The 16,780-nt window shown below is 44.6% G+C and overlaps 1 protein-coding gene across 2 annotated transcripts in view; it reads left to right on the top strand.

Moving 5' to 3' along the window:
• Positions 1–16,098, top strand: part of PAPSS1 (3'-phosphoadenosine 5'-phosphosulfate synthase 1) — a 126,884-nt gene extending 110,786 nt beyond the window's left edge. For both annotated transcript variants that reach the window (XM_075543945.1, XM_075543946.1), the window contains exon 12: positions 15,394–16,098. In XM_075543945.1, coding sequence (XP_075400060.1) covers positions 15,394–15,532 — 139 coding nt within the window. In that variant the 3' untranslated portion in view covers positions 15,533–16,098. The remainder of the gene's footprint in view (positions 1–15,393) is intronic.
• The last annotated feature ends 682 nt before the right edge of the window (positions 16,099–16,780 follow it).

The raw sequence follows: 16,780 nt of genomic DNA on the forward strand, positions 1-16,780 counted from the left end.
TCACTGAGTCACTTCTGACTTATAGCCACCCTCTATTGGGTTTCCCAGGTGTAACTCTTTATGGGAGCAGATGCCCTCCTCTCCGCATGGGTTTACACTTCTGGCTTTGTGGTTAGTAGTCCATCCCTAACGCAGAGGTTTTACACACGCTAACGTGGCAGTATGAGGCTGGGCAGTCAGAAGGCATGGGCTCCGCTCCCATGTGTGATTGTAACCTTGAGAGGCATATGCCTTCCCAAAGCTGGCTCTCTTCCTCTGTAAAATGATGACGGGATGGAGCGATTCCTTTCTCACTTGAGATCTGTAGTTCTTTCTGTAGTATGTAGCCTCTTGTTATTCTTCAACCTTATTCCTACACCTTAACATAGGTACAGGAGCTTTGGTGACGTAGCGATTGTGCATTGGGCTGGTAACCACAAGGCCAACGGTTCAGAGCCACCAACCAACTCCTCAGGAGAAAAAATTTCAGACTCAGAACCCCACAGGGGCAGTTCTACCTTGTCCAGTAGGGTAGCCAGTAATCAGTTGGAACCCCCTCGATGGCAGCGAGTCGTGTCGCTGGCTGTACCTCTGGGCTGTTGCCTCGAATGATCCTTACTCAGCACCAATTACATCTGCTGAATCTAGCATACCTTTTAAGTGGAGATTATAATTCATGCCCTCTAAGTAGAAGAGTTAAATGTTTTTCATTAACGTTTGTCATCGTTACTTCCACTGGTAGGTCCTAATTGAAAATTGATCATGACTGGAGAACCTTTACTCCAAGGGCCCCTTGTCCATTTTACCGTGGACCTTATGGTGAGAACTTGTACCGGGATGCTGCTGACTCCGGGTCTGCGTGGTGCTGGCCCATTACTGTTTTGTAATGCTGGAGGCAGGGAAGAGGCAGAGTAATTTGAAAAATTACAACCGTGTTCTCTTTGTCATTTAACTTCTTTAAGGTCAAGTTGTAATTTATTTGGATGAAGAAATGCTGATATGCACTGTGAGACTTGGGGACCATGGTCACACACAAATAATCTGGGTGGGCGGGAAATGCACACTTTTAAAATAGTAGCAGCTCTCTTGAGTGATGAGCTATCTAGCTAAAGCATCGGATCACTATGAGATGGGTGAACAGAAAAAGCTTAAGTCCTTGGCACGGGCAAGTGTAAAAGGACATCTGACTCTTCTGACTTAGGCGTGGAGCTATTTACTGCAGACTACTACTTTCTGAAGATCTGAAATGTGGCCCAGATTCCAATAGGCTTATGAACCACATCAGGAGGGGAATTTGCACAAAGGAGAACATTTTGCCCGTATACAAAATCGGATTCTGACAACAACTAGAAGTAGTTCCAAATTGTATTTTTATTTTCTTTTGCGTTAAAAAATATCTATCAACCACAGTTTCATTGTCTAAAAAATGGCAGCTGTAAAGGGTGGTATGCTAAAGAGTTGTAAATGGATCCCCTACCCTCCTTTCTAGGGACTGTTTCTGTCCCTTTCATCCAAAGGGATGCCTTTGAACTTTGAGAAAAAGGAACTTTCAGGCAAACTGAAGTAGTTATTTATAGTAAACTTTGAAATATATTACCACAAAAGGTGATTGGAACTAAAAATATGGATACATTATTAAGGAAAGTAAAAAAAGTACTGGCTACAATTTTGCCCCTTTGTAGTTCAAATTAAATAATGCTCCCACCAGGGATTTTAATTAGCTCAGTCTGTGTAGGAGGTAATTCTTTAAAACCTCCCCTCGCTTAGAACTCCTGAAGGAGCTTAGCCTTGGCTTCCTCTACCCATATGAGCCATCCAGTGACGGAGACGGGGTACTGGGCCAGGCCACCCTCGGCCTCATCCCTGGTTGGTGTGTGCTTTGTGTGTTGGGATTGGACACCGCATGTTATGAATAACATCCTGCCCCTGCTGATGTTAGCACACCATCAAGTTGTACTCAACTGCTACCTGCAGAGTCAATTGGCTCCACAGGGTTTCCAAGGCTGCCACCTTTTGGAAAGAGAGCACTGGATCCGTCTTCCAAGGTGCCTCTTCATGGGCTTGAAGCATCAACGTTTGGACTAGTAGCCCATGCCTTAACCATTTGTGGCATTCCTGGACTCTCGATGATGACATAGATCACGTACAGGGGTGTGAGAGAGAATCAGAAACCCTCTGCCAGTAGCCGGATACTCGGGTCTTAGGCGAGCTTCGGTTTGGGTGAGTTAGGAAAGCAAGCCTCCACCAGGAGGAATTGGGGCTTGCTTGAGCACTTCTCCCAGCGCTGTGTGTTGCAGCACTGGGGTCTCTGTGCACCATTAGCTGGTTTAATGACACGCAGGACCCGGAGCCCAGCTGCATGTAGTTGACTGACACGCTGGTAAGCCCTCGATAACTTTCATGTTGTGTGAAATCTGGGTAATATTGCGTGAAGTCTCTCTTTTAATCATTCAAAAGCTAAATAATTACATCAATTCTCATAAGCTTTTCCAGAGATGAATTCTACATTAGTTGCATGAGTGGCTCATTTTCTTGGAATTTTTTTGGGTTACCAAATCTTAACAAGTTGTAACTTGGGAAGCTTTACTGCTGCTTTAGTTTCTAACTCTTTATATTTGTGTTCAAGTATAATTAGGTCGAAGGGAATGTGTTGGAAAGTGATTACATTTTGATGTAGTGAAAAAACGCAGTTCTTTTTTAAAAAATGTATCTATTTTTAAATCATTTTATTGGGGCTCATACAACTCTTATCACAATCCATACATACATCAATTGAGTAAAGCACCCTTATGCATTTGTTGCCCTCATCATTCTCAAAATTCGCCTTCCACTTGGGTTCCTGGAATCAGCTCATTTTCCTTTTTTCCTTTCCCCTCCCTCCCCTCACAAACCCTTAATAATTTATAAATTATTATTTTATCGTTTTTTGCTGTTTTTTTAATAAATCATTTTTTTAGGGCTCATACAACTCTTATCACAATCCACACATAAAAAAGCGCAGTTCTTAATTATGCACATCTGAGGTTGTCTTCTTTGTCATTAGTGGGCGCTATTCGACACCAGCTTTTCTGCCATTCATGATTTTGTATCTTTTGATTCAATTAAGGAATGCCTGGTGGCACAGCTGTTAAAGCAAGTGGCTACTAACCTAGAGGTCAGCGGTTCGAACCCACCAGCTGATCCGCGGGACAGCGCTGTGGCAGTGTGCATCCTTAGAGCTTTACAGCCTTAGAGCCCGGATGGGGCAGTCACGCTGTGTCTGACGTGGTTGCTCTGAGTGGGACTCACCAGTGACAGTGACAGCTAGTGGGGGTGGTGCTTTCATGGAGTGCATCTTGTTCTGGATCCAGTTGTGTCCTCTCCAAAGTCTGTGTTGTAAACCCCAGCCTCGGTGCCTGTGGCAAGTGGATTCTGTGTTGGGCTGCTAAACAAAAGGTCAGCAGCTCAAACCCACGAGCTGCTCTGAGGGAGAAGGGTGAGGCTTTAGCTCCTGTAAAGATACTCCGCCTCAGAAACCCAGTGGAGGTAAACTACCATCAACCAGTATGAAATAGATGGCTTCCAAGGTGCGTTATGTGTGTGCATCCATTCACTGACCCTCTTTTTGAAAGCCTTCTAGAGAAGCAGACGCTTTCTAGAAATAAAATAGAAGTCATTTTCCCCTTCATGGTTGTGTTAAGAATGATGGATGGGGCATCATTAAAGAGCTGCTGTCGTGGTATTTTCAGTATAAACCCCCGCAGTTACTCTGTCCTGCTGTTAACATAATGCCCGAGGAAAGCAGAGGGCTGCATTCGGCATTAGCTAATGAGCTAGAGAGCAATGCTTTCTTATACTTGGGCTCTGGGCCCAATTTAGAACTCCTGTGAGCTACACTGGACTCAGCCATTGTCGTCGCTTTGATTTTCCCTCTAGCAGCCCTATGGGCAGAGTAGAACGGCGGCCACAGGGATCCAAGGCGTAATTGTTACATGAAGCCAACTGCCACGATTCGCCCATGGAGCAACTGGTGGGGTTGAACTGCCCACCCTTTGGTTAGTAGCCAGTAGGGTGCCTTCGACTTGACTGCGTGGAAGACTTTTTTTTTTTAATACTAGGACACCAGTAGCCATGAAGCAAAGCATAACAAAGTCTACTTCTTTTCTCTCCATCTGGACACCCTGAACCAATTAAATCACTCATGTCTGATGGACGAACATCAGAACTGATGAGCAAATGCCTGTTGCCAGCTGCTATTCAGCCTACCCCTAACTTAGGGTGACCCAGTGAACAGATAGCTGGGATCTTTGGAGTTTTCATTGGCTGGTTTTTGGAAATAGATGGTCAGGCCTGTTTCTGAAATCTCTCTGGTCTGGAAGCGGCACTGAAACTCGATCGGCATCACAGCGGAGTCTAGGTCTGTACTGACAGATGGGCGACTGACACTGGTGGTGGTTGCACTTGCGGTGCATTTGCCAGGCATCAACTGGAGTCCTCTCCATGGAGAGAGAGCGTTTGACCTCAGACCACCACCGCCACGTCACTGCCTCCAATCCAAACCAAACTCACTGCCATTGAGCTGATTCCGACTCATAGCGGCCCCAAGAGACAGGGTAGAACGGCCCTGTGGGTTTCTGAGACTGGAGCTCTTGACAGGAGTTGAAAGCCCCGCCTTTCGCCTGTCATCAGTGCACGCAGCTCAGCAATTTAGGCTTGTAGGCATCCTCCTATAGCTGTTTAAGAGGCTCTTAATACTCCAGCCCGGTAGAAGGAACGTATACTTTTTTAAAAAGTCATTTTATTGGGGGCTCATACAACTCATCACAATCCATCCATCCATCCATTGTGTTAGCACATTTGTACATTTGTTGCCATCATCATTCTTAAAACATTTTCTTTCTGCTTGAGCCCTTGGTATCAGCTCCTCATTTTCCCCTCCCTCCCTGACCCCTCTCCCTCATGAACCTTGATAATTTATAAATTATTATTATTTTGTCATGTCCTACACTGTCTGATATCTCCCTTCACCCACTTTTCTGTTGTCCACCCTCCAGGGAGGGGGTTATATGTAGATCCTGGTAATTGGTTCCCCTTTTCTACCACCCCCCCCCTTCCCTCCACTCTCCAGGTATGACCACTCTAACCACTGGTCCTGAGGGGTTCATCTGTCCTGGGTCTCTGTTTCCAGTTCCTATCTGTACCAGTGTACATCCTCTGGTCGAACTGGTTTGTAAGGTAGAATTGGGATCATGACAGTGGGGCAGGAGGAAGAATTTAGGAACTAGAGGAAAGTTGTATGTGTCATTGTTGCTACACTGCACCCTGACTGGCTCATCTCTTTCCCGCGACCCTTCTGTAAAGGGATGTCCACTTGCCTACAGATGGGTCCTGGGTCCGCACTCCACACTCCCACTCATTTAAAATTATTTGATTTTTTGTTCTGTGATGCCTGATGCTTGATCCCATTAACACCTCATGATCACACAGGCTTGTGTGCTTCTTCCATGTGGGCTTTGTTGTTTCTCAGCTAGATGGCCACTTATTTATCTTCAATCCTTTAAGACCCCAGATGCAATATCTTTTGATAGTCGAGCACCATCAGCTTTCTTCACCACATTTGCTTATTCACCCACTTTGTCTTCAGTGAGCATGTCGGGAAGATGAGCATCATGGAATGCCAGTGCAATAGAACAAAGTGTTCTTGCATTGAGGGAGTACTTGAGTGGAAACCCAATGTCCACCTCCTACCTTACTACTAAGTCTATAAATATATGCAGATAGATCTATTTTCCCATCATCATATATAAATATATTTACACATGTCCTTGCCCATATTTAGACCTCTGTAAATGCCCTTTACCTCCTTGTTCTTTCCTCTATTTCCTTTTACTTTCTTCTGGTCCCACTATCAATAGGTCAGCCTTCATTTGGGTTTCAGTAATTTCTCTTGGTTACATTGCCCTTCATCAAGCCATACCAGACCTTTTACACCTTCCTCGCCAATGATTTTGGATCAGTTGTTGTTCCCTTGTCCCTTGGTTTGTTAACACTACTTCCTTTCCCCCACATCCCTCTCTCCCATGACCCCTGAAACCGTCAGTCCCATTGTTTTCTTATCCAGATTGTTTATCCAGCCTATCTTATCTAGATAGACCTGCAGGGATAATAATATGCACAAAAACAAGACAGAGCAAAACAAAGCAACAACAACAAAAAAAACAATCACAACAAAAAGAAAAGCCTGTAAATAGTTAAAAGTCTGTTTATTGACTTTTAGGAGTATTTTCCGGTCAAGTCTGATGGGTGCCACGCCCTGGCCCCAAAGTCTATTTTTGGTACTCCCTCGGGACTGCCTTGCTCTGCTCCCCTTACTGTTCTATTACACGCCCTTAGTGTTTTGCCTTGGTGTGGTGGGATCAGATCAAGCACATGTCCCGCAGTGTGTCTCCAGTGTTGTCCCCTGTAGGGCTATGGGTCAGTGAAGGATGTTGAGTCATCTGTGTGGGGCAAGAGAGGTATGCTGTTTTTTGCCAAAATATGGCACACTGAGTTGGTTGTGTGAGTAGGTGCATTGTCATGGTGGCAAAACATGTGCCAACATGGTGTGTTTTATTGCCCACTGATATGCTGTCTTTTTAGCACCTCTAGATAGAAAGCTTGATGGACAGTCTGACCTGGTGGAATGAACTGCAAATGTACTACAAGTTGACATTTTTGTCCATTTGGGAAGTTGATGGATGTCCAGAACAAGGTTTATCATCAATTGATATTTCACCTGTTTTGAAATGAGAAAACCACCACACACTTGAGTTTTTCCCTAGTGATGTCCTTGTAAGCTGTGTTCAGCATCCCAAAAGTTTCTGTGGCATTTTTTTTCCTGAACGAGAAACAAAAGTTCTCAGCCACACACTGATCTCTTAAATCGGCCATCACAAAAAAACGAGGTTCAAGTGAAACTGCCTTTATGAAAAAAAGTTCACTGTGACCAAAGAGCACCTTCCCAGGTGATGCCACCGGGTGCACTAACTCAGAGCAAGTTGCTCCATGCTAGCCTCGTAGAAAGAGTGAGTACTGTGAAAGCTCCACCCAGTGGAGCTTTTTTCCCAGTTTTTTTGGTGGTACCCCCTCATTTATTCTTAGCCTATTCAAAATGTCTTGTAAACATTGTAATAAATCCACACAAGTGTTGGTTATAATGCTATGCCAAGGAGCTTGATGGAAGTGGTGTGCAGCTCATGGCTACGCGATGAACTTAACGAAGGTACATTTCATGCTATAGCTAAAAGTATCTGAAGAATCAACCTCCTAGCACATCTCTCCTTAGTACCACTGTGAGCAAGTAGCATCTACTTGTCCCATTCTTTACCTCCTACCCCCTCCAGTTTAATACAGAAACAGCCTCACTGCCATTGAGGTGATTTTGACTCATAACAACCCTATAAAGTGTTACAGATTGTAAATTTTTATGGAGCAGACAGCCTGATCCTTCTCCTGTGTAGCAGCTGATGGCTTTGAACCGCCAACCTTGTGGTTATCAGTCTGGTGCCTACTCACAGTCCCAGCAGGACTACTTTCTCAAAATACAGTTTTTCTATACCTGTACTTTCACATTCTACATTATTGATCATGATCTGTCAGACTACAGAGCTGTGCTGTGACCAGCACAGGCCTTTCTGTTTCAGGAAGAAATAGCCACATGTTAGATTTCTTATGTCTTGACTTCTTTGTGTGTGTGTGCGCGCGCGCACGTGTGTGTGTGTGAGAGAGAGAGAGAGAGAGAGAGAGAGAGAGAGACTTAAAAGTCTCTGTTTAAATTCCTTTTGCTCTTTTTGCTCTGGAGAGGGTAGAGATTTACTACTTAGAGCGATAGCACACCATGATTTCTTTGTTTCTTTTTTTAAAAATCATTTTATTGGGAGCTCGTACAATTCCTATCACAATCCATACATCCATCCATTGTGTCAAGAACATATGTACATTTGTTGCCATCATCATTCTCAAAACATTTGCCTTCTACTTGAGCCCTTAATATCTGCCGCTCATTTTCCCCTTCCCTCCCCACTCCCCCCTACCTCATGAACCCTTCATCATTCATATATTATTATTATTATTTTGTCATATATTACACTGTCTGACATCTCCCCCTGTCCTCTTCTCTGCTGTCCCTCCCCCAGGGAGGAGGCTATACGTAGATTCCTGTAATCAGTTGCCCCTTTCTACCCCACATTCTCTCCACCCTCCAGGCATCACCACTCTCATCCCTAGTCCTGGAGGAGTCATCTGTCCTGGATTCCCTGTGTTTCTAGTTGCTATTTGTACCAAAGTACATCCTCTGGTCTAGCCAGATTTGTAAGGTAGACTTGGGATCACGATGGTGGCGGGGAGGAAGTATTTAAGAACTAGAGGAAAGTTATATGTTTTATCGTTGCTACCCTGCACCCTGCCTGGCTCATCTCCTCCCCACAATCCCTCCTTATCAGTACACTGATTAGCAGGACTTGTCAGCCTCAGCATTACTGACATTTTGGACCATGTAAACGTTGCTGTGGTAACAGCTCTGTGCATTGTAGGGTGTTTAGCGCCCTCCTGGCCTCCACCTCGTGGATCCCAGCAGGGTTCCTACTGCCGATGTCTCAGACAGTGACAGATGTTCTCTTGGGGGCAAAGTCACCTCAAGTAACATAGAGACTGTTTGGAGATCTTAACTCTTTTCCACGCTTTCATCCACATTCCCCATGTCAAAAAGGGGTTCTTTTTGTTTTACTGGAAAACTTTATTTTCACCTTCGGAGCTGTTTTGCACACTTGGAGGATTAGCTTTCTAAGAGCTGAGGTTCCTTACTGACTAGTGAGAGGCTCTTCCAGAAGCGAGTGAACATCTTCTGTGATCTGTGTTGAACATAGAGGAGCTCTGGTGGCATAGTGATTACAATTTGGACCGATAAAACCTCAAGGCCAGCAGTTCGAAACCACTCAGCAGGAAGAGGAGACTCTCTACTCCCATAAAGAATTTCAGTCTCAAACACTCCCAGGGGCACTTTTATGCGGTCTCATAGAGTCGTTGTGAGTCGGAATTGATTTGATGGCAGTGGGTGTGCGTGTTGTGGAAAGTACATAAGCCCCTAATTTTTCACAGCAAGGTATTCAGAGATCCTTTTGAAATCTATCCATGGAAAGCTGATGGTGCCCGGCTATCAAAAGAGATAGTGTCTGGGGTCCTAAAGTCTTGAAGATGAACAAGGGGCCATCTAGCTCAGAAGCAAAAAAGCCCACATAGAAGAAGCACACCAGCCAGTGCGATCACGAGGTGCCAAAGGGACCAGGTATAAGGCATCATGCAAAAAAAAAAAGATATATGTGTGTATATGTATATATATATGTGTGTGTGTATATACATACATATATATATGTATATATATACACCATATTGAATGAAGGGGGAAGTGCAGAGTGGAGACCCAAGGCCCAAGTGTCGGCCAATGGAGATCCCCTCATAGAGGGGTTTAGGAGAGGAGATGGGTTAATTAGGGTGCGAGGTAGTACCGATGAAGAACACAGCTTTCCCCCAGATCCTGGATGCTTCCTCCCCCCAGCTACCATGATCCGAATTCTACCTTGCAGGGCTGGATAGGACAGAGGCTGTACACTGGTGTATATGAGGGTTGGAGGTACAGGGAATCCAGGGTGGATGATACCTTCAGGACCAAGGGTGTGAGGGACGATGTTGGGAGAGTGGAGGGTGAGTGGGTTGGAAAGGGGGAACTGATTACAAGGATCCACATGTGACCTCTTCCGTGGGAGAGGGACAGCAGAGAAGGGGGGGAAGGGAGACTCCGGATAGGGCAAGATATGACAAAATAACGATGTATAAATTACCAAGGGCATATGAGGGAGGGAGGAATGGGGAGGGAGGGGGGGGGGGAAGAGGACCTGATGCAAGGGGCTTAAGTGGAGAGCAAATGCTTTGAGAATGATTGGGGCAGGGAATGTATGGATGTGCTTTATACAATTGATGTATGTATATGTATGGATTGTGGTAAGAGTTATATGAGTCCCTAATAAAATGTAAAAGAAGAAAAGAGGAGAAAGAAAAGAATATGATTAGGGCAAAGACTGTACAGATGTGCTTTATACAATTGATATATGTATATGTATGGACTGTGATAAGAGTTGTATGAGCCCCGAATAAATTGTTTAAAAATAATAATAATAAAATAAAAATTAAAAAAATAAAATATCTGTTCAGACTATGGGGGAGTACAGAGACAGACCATGCCCCCGGATGGTGAAGGAAATTTAGCGGACCTCACAGTACTTTATGAGCCACTCTGGACATTTGTTTGATGGAATATCTGGTAGAAGCGGCTAGCTTTTATTCATAAAGTGAGAGTGATGGCCAGAAAGCGTGATTAATTGAGGAGTTTAGATATTGAGGCTCTAGATAATTACATTTTGTTTTTTATTTTGGTCTCGGTGGAATTTGTTGTGTGCCAGGCGAAACAATTCATTGCATGGAAATCCATAAGTTACTATGGAGTTTTCAAGCACTAACTATTACTTTCACAACTAAGAATCTTTCCATGAGTTTCGGGTCCACTATATTACGTAGGAGCTTCTTTCAAGTTAGACGAAAAGTCTTGATCCAGAGCAGTTAGTTAGGACTTTTCAGAGGTTACTCACTTTATTTTCAGTGTTTTCAATCAGAGAAGAAATCTCCGCTTGCATCTCTGAACTACGTATTGCCTCGTTCGCAGTTTCCTAAAAGCTCATCTAATCGAATGTGAACCATCAAAAGATACACTTGAAGGGCCATCTGCTGACCCCTGCCCTTGTCCGCGTGGACACCGGCTGCTGGTGGTTCTGATGGCTGCAATGTGGGCCGAGGGACAGCAGACGGCTGTAAAAACTAAATCGTCAACAAGTGGCCAAGAGTCATTGTACATTGCAGCGAGTCAAGATGCTGGCCACATGCTGGTGGTGTGTGCGTGCTGCCTCGATGGTGCTGGTTTGTGTTGTTTCTAAACCCACCCCCTCCCCCCGTCTTCCTCTCTGTTCTAATCTCTCCCCCTTTGCTTGATTTATTAACACCTCCCCCTCTTTTTTTCCCCTAAGAGCCAGAATTCTGTTTGCTGTATGAATCTGTAACCAAGTGGTTTTGGAAAGGCAAACAAAACCCTCCCATGCTCGTGTTTCTTTGTTCAGGCGCCCTAGGAGATTGTTAGCCAGTGGCATTAATGGCCTCATTGCCACTGCCTCGTAGTGAAGGCCTAGAGCCCTCCCTGAAATGGTCCTCCATTCTGCTTCCTAGCAGATTCCTGATAGTGTCACAGGTAAACTCCCAGACCCAGTTTGACATAGTTCCAGGAATTCTTTTTTCTTCTTCACTTGTTTGTGTTATTTCTGCACAGTGGTATGCATTTAGAGATGTAGTGGTGAAAAACCTGATCTGATTACAGACTTTGGTGTCTTGTCCTTGGACTTAGCTTTTGATTGGAAGTAAAATCCAGATGGGACTGCGATAGAAATACAGGGATGAGACAGGCAAACGGATGAGACGGGCGGAGTGGTCCCACCATGCAGCAGCAGGAACGCTCGTGTGATGAGGAAATCCTGTGGCATGCGGGGCCGATGGAGTGTGAAATAACTCAGGAACAGGTGCCCAGGGACCTTCAGTAGAAAATGCAATTTCAGAAGGAATGCAGGCAGACTTCTGGATTTCAGACAGTTTGGCATTCTGGGGAAAGAAAGGATTTTAATTGGTCTGGCTCTTTCCTTTAATCAAAAAGTCAAGGCCGAGTCATCCAGCAAGCATCTCTCTCATTACCATTGAGAAGCATTTCCTGCATACGGCACAATCTTTTTTGAAACCAACATCTAAAATTTGTACAGTCAGGTAACTTGAGAGTCACAGTTTTCCACAATGAAACATATTTTATGAAATACCTATTTCTTTGGACATCCCTTACAAAAGGGTTACAGGAAGGAGACGAGCCAGTCAGGATGCAGTGTATTAACCATGAAATATACAGCTTTCCTCTAGTTCGGTGGTTCTCAGCCTTTCTAATGTCACGACCCTTTATTACAGTTCCTCATGTTGTGGTGACCCTCAACCATAAAATTATTTTTGTTGCTACTTTGTAACTGTAATTTTGCTACTGTTATGAATTGGGAAACTCCTGTGAAAGGGATGGTCTAGTTGTATGAGCCCATAATAAATTGTTTTAAAAAAAAAGAAAGGGCTGGTCGATCCCCAAAGGAGTCATGACCCACAGGTTGAGAACCGCTGCTCTAGTTCTTTCATGCTTTCCCCGCCCCCCTACTATCATGACCCCAATTCTACCGTACAAATCTGGCTAGACCAGAGTATGTATACAGGTACAGATCAGACCTGGAAACACAGGGAATCCAGGACAGATAAATCCCTCAGGACCCATAATGAGAGTAGCCATACCAGGAGGGGAAGGGGAAGTTAGAGGAGAAAGGAGGAACCGATCACAATGATCTACCTATAACCACCTCCCAGGGGGACAGACAACAAAAAAACTGGGTAAAGGGAGACATCAATCAGTGTAAGACATGACAAAATAATAATAATTTATAAATTATCACGGGTTCGTGAGGGAGGGAGGGGGAAAATGAGGAGCTGATACAAACGGCTCAAGAAGAAAATGTTTTGAGAATGATGAGGGGCAACAAATGTACAAATGTGCTTGACACGATGTATGTATGTATGGATTATGATAAGAGTTGTATGAGCCCCCAATAAGATGACTTTAAAAAGAATGAATATATATATATAGCCCTTGCGTGATGAGAGGAATGAGCATATGCCTTCTCTCAGTACCGGAGGACTCTGGTGAAGCTTTCCCAAGGGTTATTCTGCTTGAGCTTTGGCTAACTTCCTCAAAAACACTCTCAGGCCAAGCAGATGTTATTGTTCTTGGACCTTCCAGAAAACCAAGAAGCAAAATATCTTGAACATCTCAAAAAACTGTTGTCCAAAAAAACACCCCAAACTGTTGTCATCGCCTTTGTTCATTTTGTTTGGTTTTCAGGTACATTTACTTATTTATTTTGTTTTTAAGTTTGTCTGTTTATTTACTTAAAATCATTTATTGGGGTCTCTTGCAGGTCTCATAACATTCCATACATCGATTGTATCAGGCATATGTGTACATCTATTACCACCACCATGTTCTAAACATTTACTTTCTGTTGAGCCCTTGGCATCAGCTCCTCTTTTTCCTCCTTTGCTTTGACTGGACCACTTCACCTCCTGGTCGACATGGCTTTGATGCTGTCATCAGAGGCGCACTGGTGAAGCCATGTTTCCCTTCCTGTTACAGCTCTTTGAAGAAATGCTTCTGAACCTGGACCCCCTTGTTTAAAATCTCCATCGAAAGCCCTGCTCGTGGGGCAGAGCAGAAGTGTGCTCGCCTTTTTCAGTCAGACGTGCGTAGGCAGTGCTAATTGCGACGTCTGTGATGTTAGGGCATGGACACACTTCCTTGATTGTTTGCATGCACACGAATTTGGATGTCCAGCCACCGTGAGCTTTATCATCTCCGTGCTCTCCTGCCTCCTTCAACTGAGTCCGCGTGTGTGAACTGCTGCTTGCTATGGGGCTGTTGTCCCCATGAGCTTTTTGTAAAGCGGCGATGATCTCGCCAGTCTCACACCCACGCGTCACCACCGAGCTGATGTTTGTTCTTGCTTCATTTTCAGCCGAATCCCTGCTGTTCTGATCCGGGCTTCTCTTCCCACTGGTGTCTTATTGTTCGGAGGGTTTCAAACTAGATCTTCTTCTCCGACGTCCGCACGTTAGAATGAGTCGATTCTGATGAAACCATTAAACAAGCAAAAATATCGAAATCCATGCATTGTTTTTCATAATACATATTCCCTATGAACGTTGTGAAGATCTCATGTGTCCTCACAAACACAGGAAAGTAAAGAAGTATGGTTATTAAGATTTCAGTTATTCGTACACAAGTTCATTCCAAATGAAAAGCGTTGAAGTGTGTGGACGGCTATAGACAAGTTCCCTCAGTGACATACTTGTCATCGCCCTGTTAGCATACTAGTGCTCACGTCAACCTCTGCCCATTGGTCTTTACAACATCCATCACGCGGTGGTGGCTCCAGGAACCCTCTGAGCCCTGCTGCCTCTCCCTGCTCTGGGCAGCTGCTCTTGTCTCACCCTGCCTGGTCTGCTCTGGGTTCACTGCTCGTCCATGCCTTGAGCTCTGCCTCAGCTAGAGTGCCCTCCCCGCTCATGGAGCTGCTGTGCCAACGGAGCAGGAAGACAAACTAAGACTCTGAACGACCACTGGTCCGCAGAAGCAGAGTCGAGTTGGCAGATCAGATGACATCATGGACCGCTGATCGCTCCCCGGATCTGCAGAAAGAATGGTGGGCCGTGGCCCAAGTTCTGTGAACTGGAGACAGAGGCAACAGATGCAGCATCCACTGCAGCAAAATGAGAGAGTTCTTTGCAGTGTCTCTGGATAACAACTAGACCACACTCCCACGGAGACATCAACCGGCTGTGACTTGAGTGACAGGTTGCACTCCACCCATACCTCCTTACAGGCTCAGCCAAGTAGACACAAAGCCTGCCACATCGTAGACCATCACAGCTGCAGGATTGTGTCTGTAACAGTATTCACCTCGGTTGTCTTTAACTCCTGAATCCTCCCAGTGCCCTCTCTCTCTCCATCTTTTTTGTGGACCTCTCATCGTACATTGCCTTCTCTTATACAGTAGGGTGTGTTTCTTGATAGCCTCCTTTCTCTCTCTCTCTCTGTGTGTGTGTGTGTGTGTGTGTGTGTGTGTGTGTGTGTGTGTGTGTGTGAATGAAATTGCAGTCCTGTCCAGTTTTGTGTCCCGGCGATCTGCTCTTCATTGCAGCATGAACATTGGATCACACACTTCACGATACTTGAATGACTCATTCCATTCAGTACTGGTCCGTGGTTTGGTTCCATGGAGTTTGGTTTCTGACTCGTGGTGGTCTTATGCACAACAGATCGAAAAACGCCCTCATTTGGTGCCGTCCCCATAATCATTACGATCTTTGAGGCCATTGTTGCTGCTACTGTCTCAGTCCATCTGGTTGAGGACTGTACCATAGTTTATTTAAACTTTTTATTTGAACATCTAGGTCCAAGTAATATTCTCACTAACGTTTAGTTAGAAACTGTCTTTGGGATCTTGGTATGGTCATTCTCTACTGCGTGAACTGTACATGGGTGACCATGTTCTCAGTAACATTGTCCCTTGTAAAAATGGGTAGAGTTTGACGATTCGGCGACTGGTTTGGCACTAGGTTGATAGCAATGAGTGTCAGTTTTTCATCGGTTGAAATGGAAGGGAAGGAACAAATCCTCATGTTCCTTTAAATGTAAAACATTCTCCTGTTTCTGTCTCTTTTTAGCCACGAAGACTTTGAATTTATTTCAGGAACTCGAATGCGCAAACTCGCCCGTGAAGGCCAGAAGCCCCCCGAAGGCTTCATGGCAGCCCAGGCCTGGGCTGTGCTGACGGAGTACTACCAGTCCCTGGAGAAAGTGTAAGCTGCGCCCCCAGCAGCCCCACTTGATTCTTCAGCGAGCAACGAGGAGGGACCACGCAGTCGCTGTTGGCTTTGCTTTGTGGTGTTGTCTGTCTGGAAGGGCTTCGGAAACTCAGACCCTTCTCCTTGACTTGCTTCCGTGTTGGTCTGCCTCATGAGTTCTGTTTCTAGCAGCTGTAACGCACTGCTGGTCTTACTGTATCTTCTCCACTTAGTTTAGTTCCTATTCCTACAGTAGGATTTTAAAATCTTGTCTTTTTTTATTATATTTATGCTTCTGCCTAATGATTTTTACAAGCCTTATGTTCGTTGTAACCAGTAGTACATGCATTGAATTTCATTTTTCATCCCTTAAAGAATAGGGGGAGGGGGAATCACGGAACAGTAAACTTAGCTAGACCTTGTTTGGGGAATTTTACAAGACATCACTAACAATTAGATTTTTTTCTACACTGAAACTATAAACTGTCTCTCTGTTTCAATCAGCTATTGTAATCCAAAATGTTCTTAGGACATATGTAAGCCCCAGATGATCTTTCTTTTATTCAATAAAATAAAAATTGGGGAGGGGTTTGTGTATGCATCATTTTTAATTTCCTCCACGTATTTTCCTTGTGGAAAGTTTTTGTTGGATAGGGAAAATGCAGGCATCTCTCACTCCTGGAATCCAGTTAGTTCTTAACACCATGTTGCAAACATCACAGACTTTTGGATAGCATGAGTTTGTCTTCCTCTACGTGAGGGCAGACATCACGCATTTTCAGCCCATCTAAAACCTCAACCAGTCCCCAAACTCTATGTACTATTCTTAAACTCCAACATAATAGTCCACCAAGGATTTTGAATATATGTAAATGGGTGAGTGGATATATGTAAATAAAGGAGCCGCGGTGGCTCTTTGGGGCCGGTGGCCATCCACGGGGATGTTCTACCTGTGATAGCAAGGCTGTTCATACCCCAGGTCTCTGGTCACAGGAGATTTACCAGCTGATTAACTCCCGTGTATTTCCCCCTCACTAAAGAATATCATATGATGTTATTACATTTTAACCTAACTACCTCTGCCATAATCAACTTCTCAGCGTTCTCTGATGACATGACCTTTACATCCGTCAGCTGTGGTCAGAGGGCATTCACTGGAGGCTTAATCCTTGTGTGGATCCTGCAGATGGATTTTGGGCTTCCACTGTCATCCAGAGCCTTTTGTAAAACGTGTTTGAAATTTAAGCTCTGATACCATTTCCTCCTT

This window comes from Tenrec ecaudatus, chromosome 3 (assembly GCF_050624435.1).
Source record: "Tenrec ecaudatus isolate mTenEca1 chromosome 3, mTenEca1.hap1, whole genome shotgun sequence".
Lineage (NCBI taxonomy): Eukaryota > Metazoa > Chordata > Mammalia > Afrosoricida > Tenrecidae > Tenrec > Tenrec ecaudatus.